The 11,348-nt window shown below is 28.8% G+C and overlaps 1 protein-coding gene across 1 annotated transcript; it reads left to right on the top strand.

Moving 5' to 3' along the window:
* Positions 1 to 4,625: 4,625 nt before the first annotated feature.
* Hmgs (hydroxymethylglutaryl-CoA synthase) lies at positions 4,626 to 11,280 on the top strand. Its single transcript, XM_067046616.1, has 4 exons — positions 4,626 to 4,842; positions 5,469 to 6,274; positions 7,926 to 8,263; positions 9,290 to 11,280. The coding sequence occupies exons 2-4, from the start codon at positions 6,222 to 6,224 to the stop codon at positions 10,324 to 10,326; spliced, it is 1,428 nt and encodes a 475-aa protein (XP_066902717.1). The 5' UTR covers positions 4,626 to 4,842; positions 5,469 to 6,221; the 3' UTR covers positions 10,327 to 11,280.
* The last annotated feature ends 68 nt before the right edge of the window (positions 11,281 to 11,348 follow it).

Here is an 11,348-nt window from a genome sequence, read left to right as displayed (position 1 = left end):
AGATTTTGAACTTTTTTGTATTCTCCATTTTTGAACCACTTACACGAGCCAGAAAAGTCTAAAGTTTATTCTTCAGCATCCTTGGAGTATATATAAGAGAAAACTGCGCTAACTTACACTGTTGAAATCTATGGAATCAATTTAATTTTTCAAAAAGTGGAGACAACTTTACGGGGACATAGGGAGACTTAGCACCTCTTTCTAAAATTAATCATAAATTCCTAGGAATGCAATTTTAGGCTGCCACCATCGAAAAAAATAGCCACTAAAAACAAATAATAGTAAAATATAATAAAAATTTTGTTCGGAAATTCTATGTAAAATAAAGATTTTTTTTGGTTCAATCATAACATACACATTCTATCGAAAAATAAAACCAAAAATTAGAATAAAATAAAAAATAAAAGTTGAAACAAAATTATAAAAATATATCAAAGCAGAAATATTTATTTAATATGAATTTATACCAAAATAAATACAAACTAGATATTTATTTTTGAAAATTAAATTTAGATTAATTTTAATTGATTTGAGATCACTATTTTATTGAAAGGATGTTGAAAATTAAAAACAATTAGACAGTAAATAAAACAGTGGAAGACTTAGGATCACAAGTGAGGAAAGGTTTACTGGACCAAAGTATACATAATACCCAGAGCAAAATTTTCACTGCCACATTTTCAGACATTTTGATTAAGAAAAGAATTATAATTAATACTGTTACTTGCTTCTCAATCATAGATAGAATTTAAACATCTTTATTATAACACTTACCTTCATACTTCGAAAAGAAGCAATATAGCAATAAAAGTTTAAAGCATGTTTAACTGAAATTAACAATAGGAGAAAAAAGATTCCTGAAAACCTACGATTACTTTTAAACTGACCTTTGTAACCACCAATCGGAAGTTAAACTTATCCTCCCATCACTTTCACACCTTTTAGAATTACTGGCGTGTCACACTAGGCAACGCAAAACTTTTGGCATCGCAGGAGTAGTTTCCTCTTAAAGATCATGAGTTACTTTGCTTCTACTTTTTTTTCAAAATATTAATCAGAGTTCAATATCTATTTGAAAAGGAAGAAATTATAATTAGAAGGTATACTTTTATTAAAATTTTGGTTAACTAGAACTTTTATGTATTTATTAACCAATATGAATAAATTCAAATATAATATATTGTAAGTGGAAAAGCACTTATTTCATTTCAGGTTTTTGCGATAATTATTTCAAGTTGGAAATATTTATGAGTTCAACAGTCTTTTTTCTTTCACTCACTATATATAGAATACATGGTATGAGGAAGTGTTGCGATCGGGCAAAATTATAACACAAGTTTTCAATATAAACACACGTTTTGAGGTCCTAGTCCAATTAACAAACCAAGTCTCAAAACGTTGGCTGTGTGTAGCCTAACACAAACGAAAACTCGTACAAAACTGAAATTACATATTTAAGGCTCGTACTTTATTGGGATAGTACAGTAACTTTTTTGCCAAAACCGAATGGCCTGAAGTACCACTTTATAGAATCCATTTTCAGCATTTATTTTATTTTGTCAAAAACGGTTCAAGCGTTTTTATTTAAACTAAGTATATCAATATATAATCATGTGATTTTTAATATAAGACAGGTTCGGTCTTCATTGAAATAATCTAATAGGGGTTAAATACCGAATTTTCAAAACAAATTCATCTAGAGTATCTCTGATTTGGTTTATTTGAAATAATCAACCATCTCTCATTGTTATTAGCAATAAAAATGAATAAATATGAACTATGAGAGAATTTGGTAATTAAATAGAGGAGAAAAAAAGGATAAATAGAGGCAGAAGTTTGATAAGACAAGACAGCCGAGCTTGCTCGAACTCTCCCGATCTTAATCAACTGTTGTATTTTTTTGGCTGAAATAAAATAGATACTCGTTTTTCGCATCTCAAGAAACCTTTAAAAATGTATTATCTTAGTATCAACATTTTTAATTTTATCAATCTGAAATGTTAAATGAAAGCAAATAATGCACCAGATTCTTCTTCAATTTTCCTTAATTTCACGAATTGAGCTGGGAAGCATATTTAGAAACATATACGTACGTACTTTTAATATATTCAGATTCCTCATTTCCGTCAAGCTCCATTAATATTTATAGGTCATTTTAGTGGTCTGAAAAGCAGTACGTGATTATACTTTAAATGGCTGCAAATTACTAATGAGAAGGGATTTCAAGGTCTGCACAAGAGTGCTAAGAACTAACATGGCTAGTTCAGATAGAGGTTAACTTTTAGGCAAAGAAGAACGTTGAGTCAAGCACTGAAATTATTCTCTAGGCCTAAATGGTTTCCTTGTACACGGTACACTTGGTGTGTTGATACAATTGCCAAATTTAAAAAAAAAAAATTAACATATCGTTATCTTAGTGTGAAGGTAACTGGCGAGTTATTATAAGGACGTTTATAATTACCATACAATCGACATTTTCCATAGTTTATTGTTGGAATACGTAACGACTATTTTTATTTTCATCGGTAAAGTTAATTTGAATGATCCATTAGATTACAGTCCGTGGCTGTTAAGTTCAAAAAACAAATTAGATTCCCATCCGATGACTTTTCTGTTATGATGATGTAGACTTTATGTTATGATTTGATGTATAGTTTGCTATTTTGAATATATATATAATCTTGTTTAGTGTTAGTTGGTGAAACACTCCAAGACTGTAAACTTCTTTTGCTTCTACCAAACAAAATCTTAAATATCGTGGAAATTACATATTATAATAGATTGTTGTAAACTCAACTGAATCCTAAATTCACGTGATTTTGCATTATCATAAGTATATATTACCTATAAGTTCATGAAATTATATAAATTAAGTAAAAGAAAAAATTAATAATAATGATTGATATTTTTTAATTTACTATGTAAACTATTAAAATAATAAAAATCGCTGGACAAATGGAAAACTGAAAAGAATGCCTTAATTATAAATTTCAAGTTTTCGCTTGACAGTTCAAAAGGGTTAGTAATTAGTTTGTATTATTTTTACTTTTTTGAAATAAATTAGCCCTTTGTTTACTTGTTTAATTTATTTTAACATCTCAATAACAGTTTAACAGAATAACAGCAATTTGCCCGTTATCTAGTAAATTTTTCTACTTAAATCTATTCAGTGCACTGAAATTACGGAGAGAAGATGGATATAATAAAAAACTGGTGTTAATTTCGAGTTTTAGACTGTTATGCAAATAATAAAATATTAAAAAAATTTAACTTATATTCAAAATTTGAATATGAAAGGTTTTTTTCTAATCTGGGTTAACATACACTACTTTGCTTGAATAATGGCAAATCTGACAACAAAAAATATTTTATTTTGTTATTAATGTATTCTATAGACTGCACCGTAGACTTTTTGACAACCCCACTAGCTTTCGGACAGACCATAGTTAGGCCCATAGAGAAAGTAACCACTATCTACAGTATTATCTTTGGAACACGTCCAAGATTTCATGATGAAACCAAAACTTTCTGTCACATGTGCCCTTTTCAAGTAAAGCAATGATGTGTCTGTCATATAATTTAAGAACAATGATCTGGATAATGAGATAACTGCCCGAGACGTTGTTCGTATGTTAAAATAAATTAAACAAGTCATAAAATGGCTAATCTTTCTAAAAAATGCCGATATTGAGACTACTTCATGGAGGAAAAATTAAATTTAAAATATTGAGGGATTATGGCTGAAAGAAATATACAGAACCCTTATATTCTTTCAAAAAGTCATTAAAAAGTCTTTATTTTATTCCAAATAATCTTCTTATTCTAATTTTTGTAAGTTAAACATCCCTCATATTAAGTCTAATATATATTTATGCAAATATGAACAAACAATAATTATATTACATATATATTTAAAACATAAACTTCATTTGAACCATTATCTCAACTATTTTTATTTCCCTCTAACGTTTCAGCCCTTAGGCAAAGAGACCTTAAGATTATCGTATCCAGGTTTAATATTTTTAATGAAGGTAGGGTTTGAAAAGGTGATAGTAAATAGGTGAATGTGTTTAATAGTTAAAGTGATTAAAATAAAAGTATAATTATTCACTAATCGACTTGGGCATAATAATCCGTAATAGAAAATAATTTAAACTTGGATACATTAATTTTAATGACACTGGCATAGGAGCTGATACGGAGAGAAATAAAAATAGTTGAGAGAATGGGCCAAATGAAGTTTTTGTTTAAAATTACTGTCAACTCTGAAACAAGGACCTAATATATGATATATTAAAGCACTAATACATTATTTTTAAAACTTGAAAGAAAATATATTTGAGTCTGAATGTTGTAATAATAAAAATAGTTAAAAAACTAGGAGTTGAAACAGTTTATTAACTAAAAAAAATTACCAAATCCATTTTTAGAAAAAAATGTTTTTTCTTTTTGCATCAACTATTTTAATCTTGAATGTTTAAATTTATTACCACTATGTTGTCAATGAATTTAAAACGAAGAAAGTGGAGTAATCTTTACTTCTTTTTTTTCATTTGTATAGACAAGAATAGGTTAATAAAAAAGGGTAAACTTACTATAACTCATGAAGAAGAGTCCTCCAGCAAATCCCTGGATATTAATCTAAATATCGTGAGACATTACCTTGAGCTGCAGATAAGAAATGATGACGTAAACGTGGTTACAGAATCGAGAAGCAATATTAATCTATTGGAGCAGCTTAACTAGTAGCCATTGGCAGCTAATGGATGGGTCCTGATGAATGGAAAGGACAAGGACTGAACAATATTGGATGCCAATTTTGTTTTACGTTCAGTATTGATAGTAAGTTCAGCAATATGCATTCACGCATGCATGTGTATCGTTTTAAGATAGTGGAAGTGAAATAATCACAATTGGTAATATTTCTATATTTATCTCTAGCAATCTAATTAGTCTTGATTAGATCAGATTTAAGATAGTGTTCTGAATGTCCTCCTACTATAATAATACAGATAAGTTTTTATATTCAATTACCAAAACAATAACAAAAGTAATTTAAAAAAACAAAACATTATAATTAAACGCAACCCGTTTTGGTAGCTGTCAGTACTCCTCAAATTTCTTATCTTAAAACTTAATATTTATTAGTATAATATCCACATAGATGGTGTTGAAATATGATTTAAAGACGGTTGACAATTTAATAAAATTAATATTTATAAGCCCTTCTCTGTTTTTTCCCACAGTTTCTGTGAATAATTGTTTACATAAAATACTTTCCTAGTAGATATAAAACATATATATTGACTAGTATTCTCATAATGTCATGGAAACTGAGACAGTCATGCAGCAGTTCCTCAGTAAAATATTTTATTTTCATAAATAATTCGTTATTAAATTAAAACCGTCCATTTAAAAAAAATTAATAGTCCTCATGATTAATATTAATACAACCTTTTATTTTAAAGTTGCTCAGAAAAGTGACAACAGAACTCAACTGAAGAGCGCTCTATGGAAGTACTCGATATCTCTTATCACTAACTTATCAGCTGCTTACTACTGTACTCACTCGCCGGTTCGACTCTGTACCTGTGATAGTTGAAAATGTGTAGGTTATTTTATTTTCTGTCTGTTCTCGAAAGATAGGAATTATAATAGTGGTAAAATGATTCTATGTTTTAGAAATGCCATTGTTTTATCCAGCATTCTTAAAAACGGAAATATAATTTAAATGTTTGATATGTTTAAGTAATAGTGTTATGTTGTGACATTTTCTGTAATGAAGTAATGATAATACTTATGACAGGATACAATTTCATTCTGGTTTATCGTTTTCAAATTATACCTGAATGATTAATGACCTACTGACCTCATCACCTACATTCTTCAAGTAGGTATGGTTTCTTTTCAAGTTTAAGGACCTCACAATTCTAATGGCTCATGTATTTTGTAGTGTAGAAGTAAGTGTGCTCTTCCCAAAACTGTGGAAATGGATATTGATACCTTTGTATTGTGTATATTTTATAACATCATGATAATAACTTTACCAAACTTTTAATTTAAAAAAAGTAATGATGCAACTCCTTCTAGGATTAATCTCTTTGCACTAGCTTTATCAAGTTTCATCATACTGGACAAGTATTTGAAAAAAAGTGTTTCATCCTTGCATTATCGACCAGGTTCACCTTGAAATCTTGCTCGCAATATCAGTTTAAATTGAAATGGAAAGTTCAACTGAATACTTCACCAATCGTTCAAGCCAAAATTTTAAAAAGTAAGTTTACCTTCTCTTATATACTGTTTTTCTTTATTGTGTTAAAGAATCTGATAGCATTTACTGTTAGTTTCTAGTATTTACATTTATTTACTTTACTTTTTTTTGTGTATATAAATAAGAATAAATTACTTACTGTACCATGTCAATGTCATCTTTAATTTTTTTTATTATCAATGCATGGAGAAAAGAAACATAGCAATCTGAAAATCATTTTTCTTCTGAATTCTCTTCTTTATAAAATTAAAGAAAATGGTAGATCCATTTTTATTTCCTTAGTAGCTCACTAATGACAAGTGTAATTAAGAACATCTATAGTTTTTACTTTCTCTTTCATCTCTTCAACATTGTGGTATTTTCTCTTCCAGTAAGTGGAACACAGTGAAAGTTTCTCTCTGTTTATTGATGTATATATTTGGTTTTAAATTTTGTTTATTTTTTTTCATATATTCTGTTCATTACAAATTGTGAATTGAATGGATTTTTTTTTTATTTTTAAGCTTATGGAAGTTTATATATGTAGGGCATATATAGTAGTGTATACAGTCTTGGCATTTACTTTTGTCCTACTACAAAATGTCAATTTTATTTAAGGTGTTCCTACTTCTCAACTACATTTTCTAATTAATATTCTCAGGTCTCTTTTTTGTTTCTTTTTTTTTACTATTTTGATGTCCTTAAAAAAGCTTATCGGGTTGGAAACATATAACTTAAGGTGTTGTATTATCTTTCAGATAGTTTAACTGCGTCATGTTGGCTATTGAGTAAATTGTTTTTTTTAGAAAACTCATTAATACTAATGTCAAATAGCCTTACAAAGCCAAGCAGATAAAATCTTACCCTTTTACAAATTATTTTTAAACTAATTATCCTTTCTGAATATTCTGTTATGTGGTATTTTGTGCTACTAAAATAAGTCACTCTTACGCAGGTTGCATGTGTTTACAAGTATTAAGTAAAGATTCAATTTTTAGGTTTATAAAGTGTTGATTATAGTGAAGTGGTGATATATGTAAGTACATCCATGATTGATAATGATTTTGAGTATTATTTTTGATTTTTTGTTGATTTTCCTCAAATGTACTTATTATCATTTTATTATAGAGTTCAAAATGATAAATTAGTATGATATTTAAAAACAGCATTTATAGTACTCAAATCCATTTGCTTGTGAATTCATTTAACGAGGGTTGTTTGCATTAATTGCATTATACAGTTTGCATATAAGTTTATTTTAACTAATTAGTAAAAAGTGATGTACAGAATTATGAATTTGCAAAAACCTTTTGTGAAACTGGTTTTATTGATTTAATTACCTCAGAGTAAATTAACAGTTATTTCAAATATTTGTTCGTGCACCATCCTTTATATTGTAAGCTCATATTCTTTTAGAAATCCTTAAACGTTCCCCTGAATACTTAAAGGATATTTTAGCTTCAATCAAATCTTTCTTATCATATCTTGGAAATATATTATCATAAAGTTATATGGAGTAAAATTGACTAAGCCATTTAACACATATTTATTCTCTGATACCAAAATATTCCTTATTATTTTCTAATGGAATTAGTCATAAATGATGTTCACAGAAACCACTCTTAAAATGGTTCAGTTCCTTTTTTACTAATTGATTGTTGCTCTTTTTGAACAGGATGGGTATGTGGCCTGAAGATGTAGGTATCCTAGAATTGCAGTTAGTGATACCAGGGACCTATGTGGATCAAACTGAATTGGAAAAATTCCATGGTGTATCTGCTGGAAAGTATACCATCGGTCTTGGTCAAGATAAAATGGGATTTTGTAGTGACAGAGAAGACATTAATTCATTGTGTTTAAGTGCATTAAGTCAGTTAATAGACAAATCCGGAATATCATACTCAGATATTGGCCGCCTTGAAGTTGGGACTGAAACTATTCTTGACAAAAGTAAATCTGTTAAAAGTGTTCTTATGCAGTTATTTGAAGAATCTGGCAACCACGATGTTGAAGGTAAAATCCAGATAAACATTTATGAATATATTTTTTAAATAGATACATTTTTATTTTATTTCCACATAACTCAAAAAGTATAAATTTCATTGAAATTATATTTAGAATCACTGACTAAAGTAATTAAAATATCTTTAAAATAAAATTATTTAAATTGGACCATTATTAGCAAAGATACAGTGTAATGGACTCAGTACTCATTCACTTTATTCAATTTTTTTTAAATAATTCGAAAACTATTCATCTCTCAGAACATTCCAGATGCTCATCGAAAAAATTATTAATTAAATATAATAAGCTAACATAAAAAAATAATCAGATAAATATTACTGAGATACTATAAACAATTTAAGTAATTAAATTCCCTAAAAAACAAAAAATAAACCATATAATATAAATAAATCAAAATCAGACCATTATTGAGCAAAGATAGGGTGTATATGACTTTGTATATATTCTGTTTACCACTAGTAAATAAAGAATTATTATCAGGTCAAATTTTAAATGCCTAATTTTCAACATATAAAACATTTTGCCTTTTGGTCTCTCTTCGCTGTCCATGATGATCTCTTAAATGGGTAGATCAATTTTGTTACTTTTAATAATTTCCCAGTACATTTGAAAGATAAACTGCCAAAAAAAAAATAAAGTAAATATAAAGAAATAAAAAAGACAAAAGTAGTTAGAAAGCTGTTTTTTTTTTATTATTTTATTCTTTTTCAAATATTTAGCTCTCTTTATTTTTCCCTGAATAAGAGTCCCTATCATGTTATAAAATAACTAAGTAGCTTCTTAGTATTTGTATTTATTTCTAAATTAAAGGATATATTTATTTGTATTTCACTTACTAAAAGAGCCTGTATATTCGTCAATTTAGAGATTTAGCTAAAGAATAAATTTAACTTTACTTATGATTATAATTCATTATTTAATAGCTATATTATTAACATTAATTATCTCCTTCCCCACTTTATTACAGAAATGATTTTAATCATTTTAGTAAAGAATGATGTATTTATGTTTTAGGTTTAGATACTACAAATGCTTGCTATGGTGGGACTGCCGCACTGATGAATGCTCTCTCTTGGGTTGAATCAAGTGCCTGGGATGGAAGGTTAGCAGTGGTTATAGCAGGTGACATTGCTGTTTATGCTGAAGGTGCTGCTCGCCCAACTGGTGGTGCTGGCGCTGTAGCAATGCTTATTGGCCCTAATGCTCCTCTAGTTATTGAGAGGGGACTCCGTTCTACCTATATGGCTCATGCTTACGATTTCTATAAACCTAATTTAGAATCTGAATATCCAGTAGTTGATGGAAAACTATCTATAGAGTGCTATCTTAAAGCTCTTGACAAATGCTATCAAGGCTATTGCCAAAAGGCTCGAAAACTTTCTGGTTTAACTGGAGAATCAAATGATGCTGTCGGTATTAATAGTTTTGATGGAATTGTTTTTCATTCCCCTTATTGCAAGCTAGTAGAAAAATCTTTTGCCAGGCTTGTGCTTAATGATTTTAGTAGCACCCCACAAGAACATATCCCACAGTTGTACCCAGGACTCGATATGTTTATCGGCATTAAACTTGAGGATACATACTTTAATAGAGAAGTTGAAAAAAGTTTTATGGGTTTCAGTAAAGAGTTATTCAACAGAAAAACCAAACCGTCATTACTTATTTCGAATCAAGTTGGCAATATGTATACAGCTTCCCTTTATGGTGGTTTGGTTTCATACTTGTGTAGTAAACCTATACATGAACTTGTTGGGCAGCGTGTTGCTCTTTTTTCTTATGGTTCTGGATTAGCTTCATCCATGTTTTCTATCAAACTAATTGAAGGCCCAAAGCTGACTAAACTTGTCTCAAATCTTCAGTCTGTGATACCTCGTTTAAATGCCAGAAAAAAAATTGATCCTACAGAATTTTCAAAAACTATGGAAATTAGGGAAGATAATCATAGCAGAGCACCTTATAAACCAATTGGTTCATTATCATGGCTTTTCCCTGGTACATGGTACTTGCACGAAGTAGACCAGAACCACAAGAGAACCTACCAAAAAGTATGATCTATTTCAGTTCTGGGTCTTACAAAAATGCAAAGAATGATTTTTACTACTGCACAGATATTTTAAGCTCAATTATCAAGTGGCCTTGTCGAGTTCCAATTAGAAAGCCTAACTGATGGATTTTCCTCATTGACTGTGTTCAAGGAAATATCTTTATATTTTAGGTTAAAGTAATACTTACTCCATCCTCCTCTACCATACATTTCCACATCAAATTCCTTACCAGTAGTTAATCCAATGTCAAAATAAATTGTATTGGCAATATTTTAACCTATTCCGCTGTGGACAAGCTACTATTAGGTTTGTAATATCTCTGCTATAAGTTGTCGTACTAAATCTTATATTTTAGTTATTTATTTATTTATGGTTTATGGTTTTATGACAATAAATTTTTTTATTCGCTGATTAGCCAAAGAAAGTTGTATTCTGAATGAATGATTGTAAGTGTTATGGATTTCTTTTGTTCTATTATATGTAAAAGTATCAGTGTCAATTAATTTTCTCTCAACATTGTTTGTTAAAATTATAGCCTTCTCATGTTCCTTATCTGATCAGATTGAAATGAGTTGAAGCAGTTTACATTGAGCTTGATTATTTTCTACCTCTTCCCTTTCACTATAGTTACCACATTTCAAATAATATGGGCTACATTGTCACAATTTTATCACTTTCAAGATCTGCTTAATATTAAATAATTATTTATGTCATATTAGTATTTAGAATTAGTGTAACCTACTCTCTTACTTGCAATACCTCATCATTGCATAATGATTAATTAAATACTTTTAATCGATCAAAAGAATTTGGTCATTCCAAAGACCTTAAAATGTTTAAGGATCCTGTTATTTAACAAGAACTCTGTACAAGGTTATGGTGTTGTTTTGAAACTATTGTTTACAAAATTTCTTTATTTTCATAATTGTAGAATTTAAAAAAATATATTGTAGCTTTTTACTTTGTATTTATTTATTTTTCCTTCTGAATGCTATTTTTTAAGTTAAATTTTACAAGTAAAAGGTAAC

Source organism: Halyomorpha halys, unplaced genomic scaffold (assembly GCF_000696795.3).
Source record: "Halyomorpha halys isolate HHAL.00 unplaced genomic scaffold, Hhal_1.1 Scaffold120.1, whole genome shotgun sequence".
Classification (NCBI taxonomy): domain Eukaryota; kingdom Metazoa; phylum Arthropoda; class Insecta; order Hemiptera; family Pentatomidae; genus Halyomorpha; species Halyomorpha halys.
Note: the sequence above shows the minus strand (reverse complement) of the source record. Positions and strands in the feature narration are given on the sequence as shown.

Excerpts from the sequence above, each read along its gene's own strand:
- Hmgs (XM_067046616.1), top strand. The coding sequence starts at position 6,222 with ATGGAAAGTTCAACTGAATACTTCACCAATCGTTCAAGCCAAAATTTT. Across the intron at positions 6,275-7,925 it reads TCAAGCCAAAATTTTAAAAA|GATGGGTATGTGGCCTGAAG; the intron begins GTAAGTTTACCT and ends CTTTTTGAACAG. Across the intron at positions 8,264-9,289 it reads TGGCAACCACGATGTTGAAG|GTTTAGATACTACAAATGCT; the intron begins GTAAAATCCAGA and ends TTTATGTTTTAG.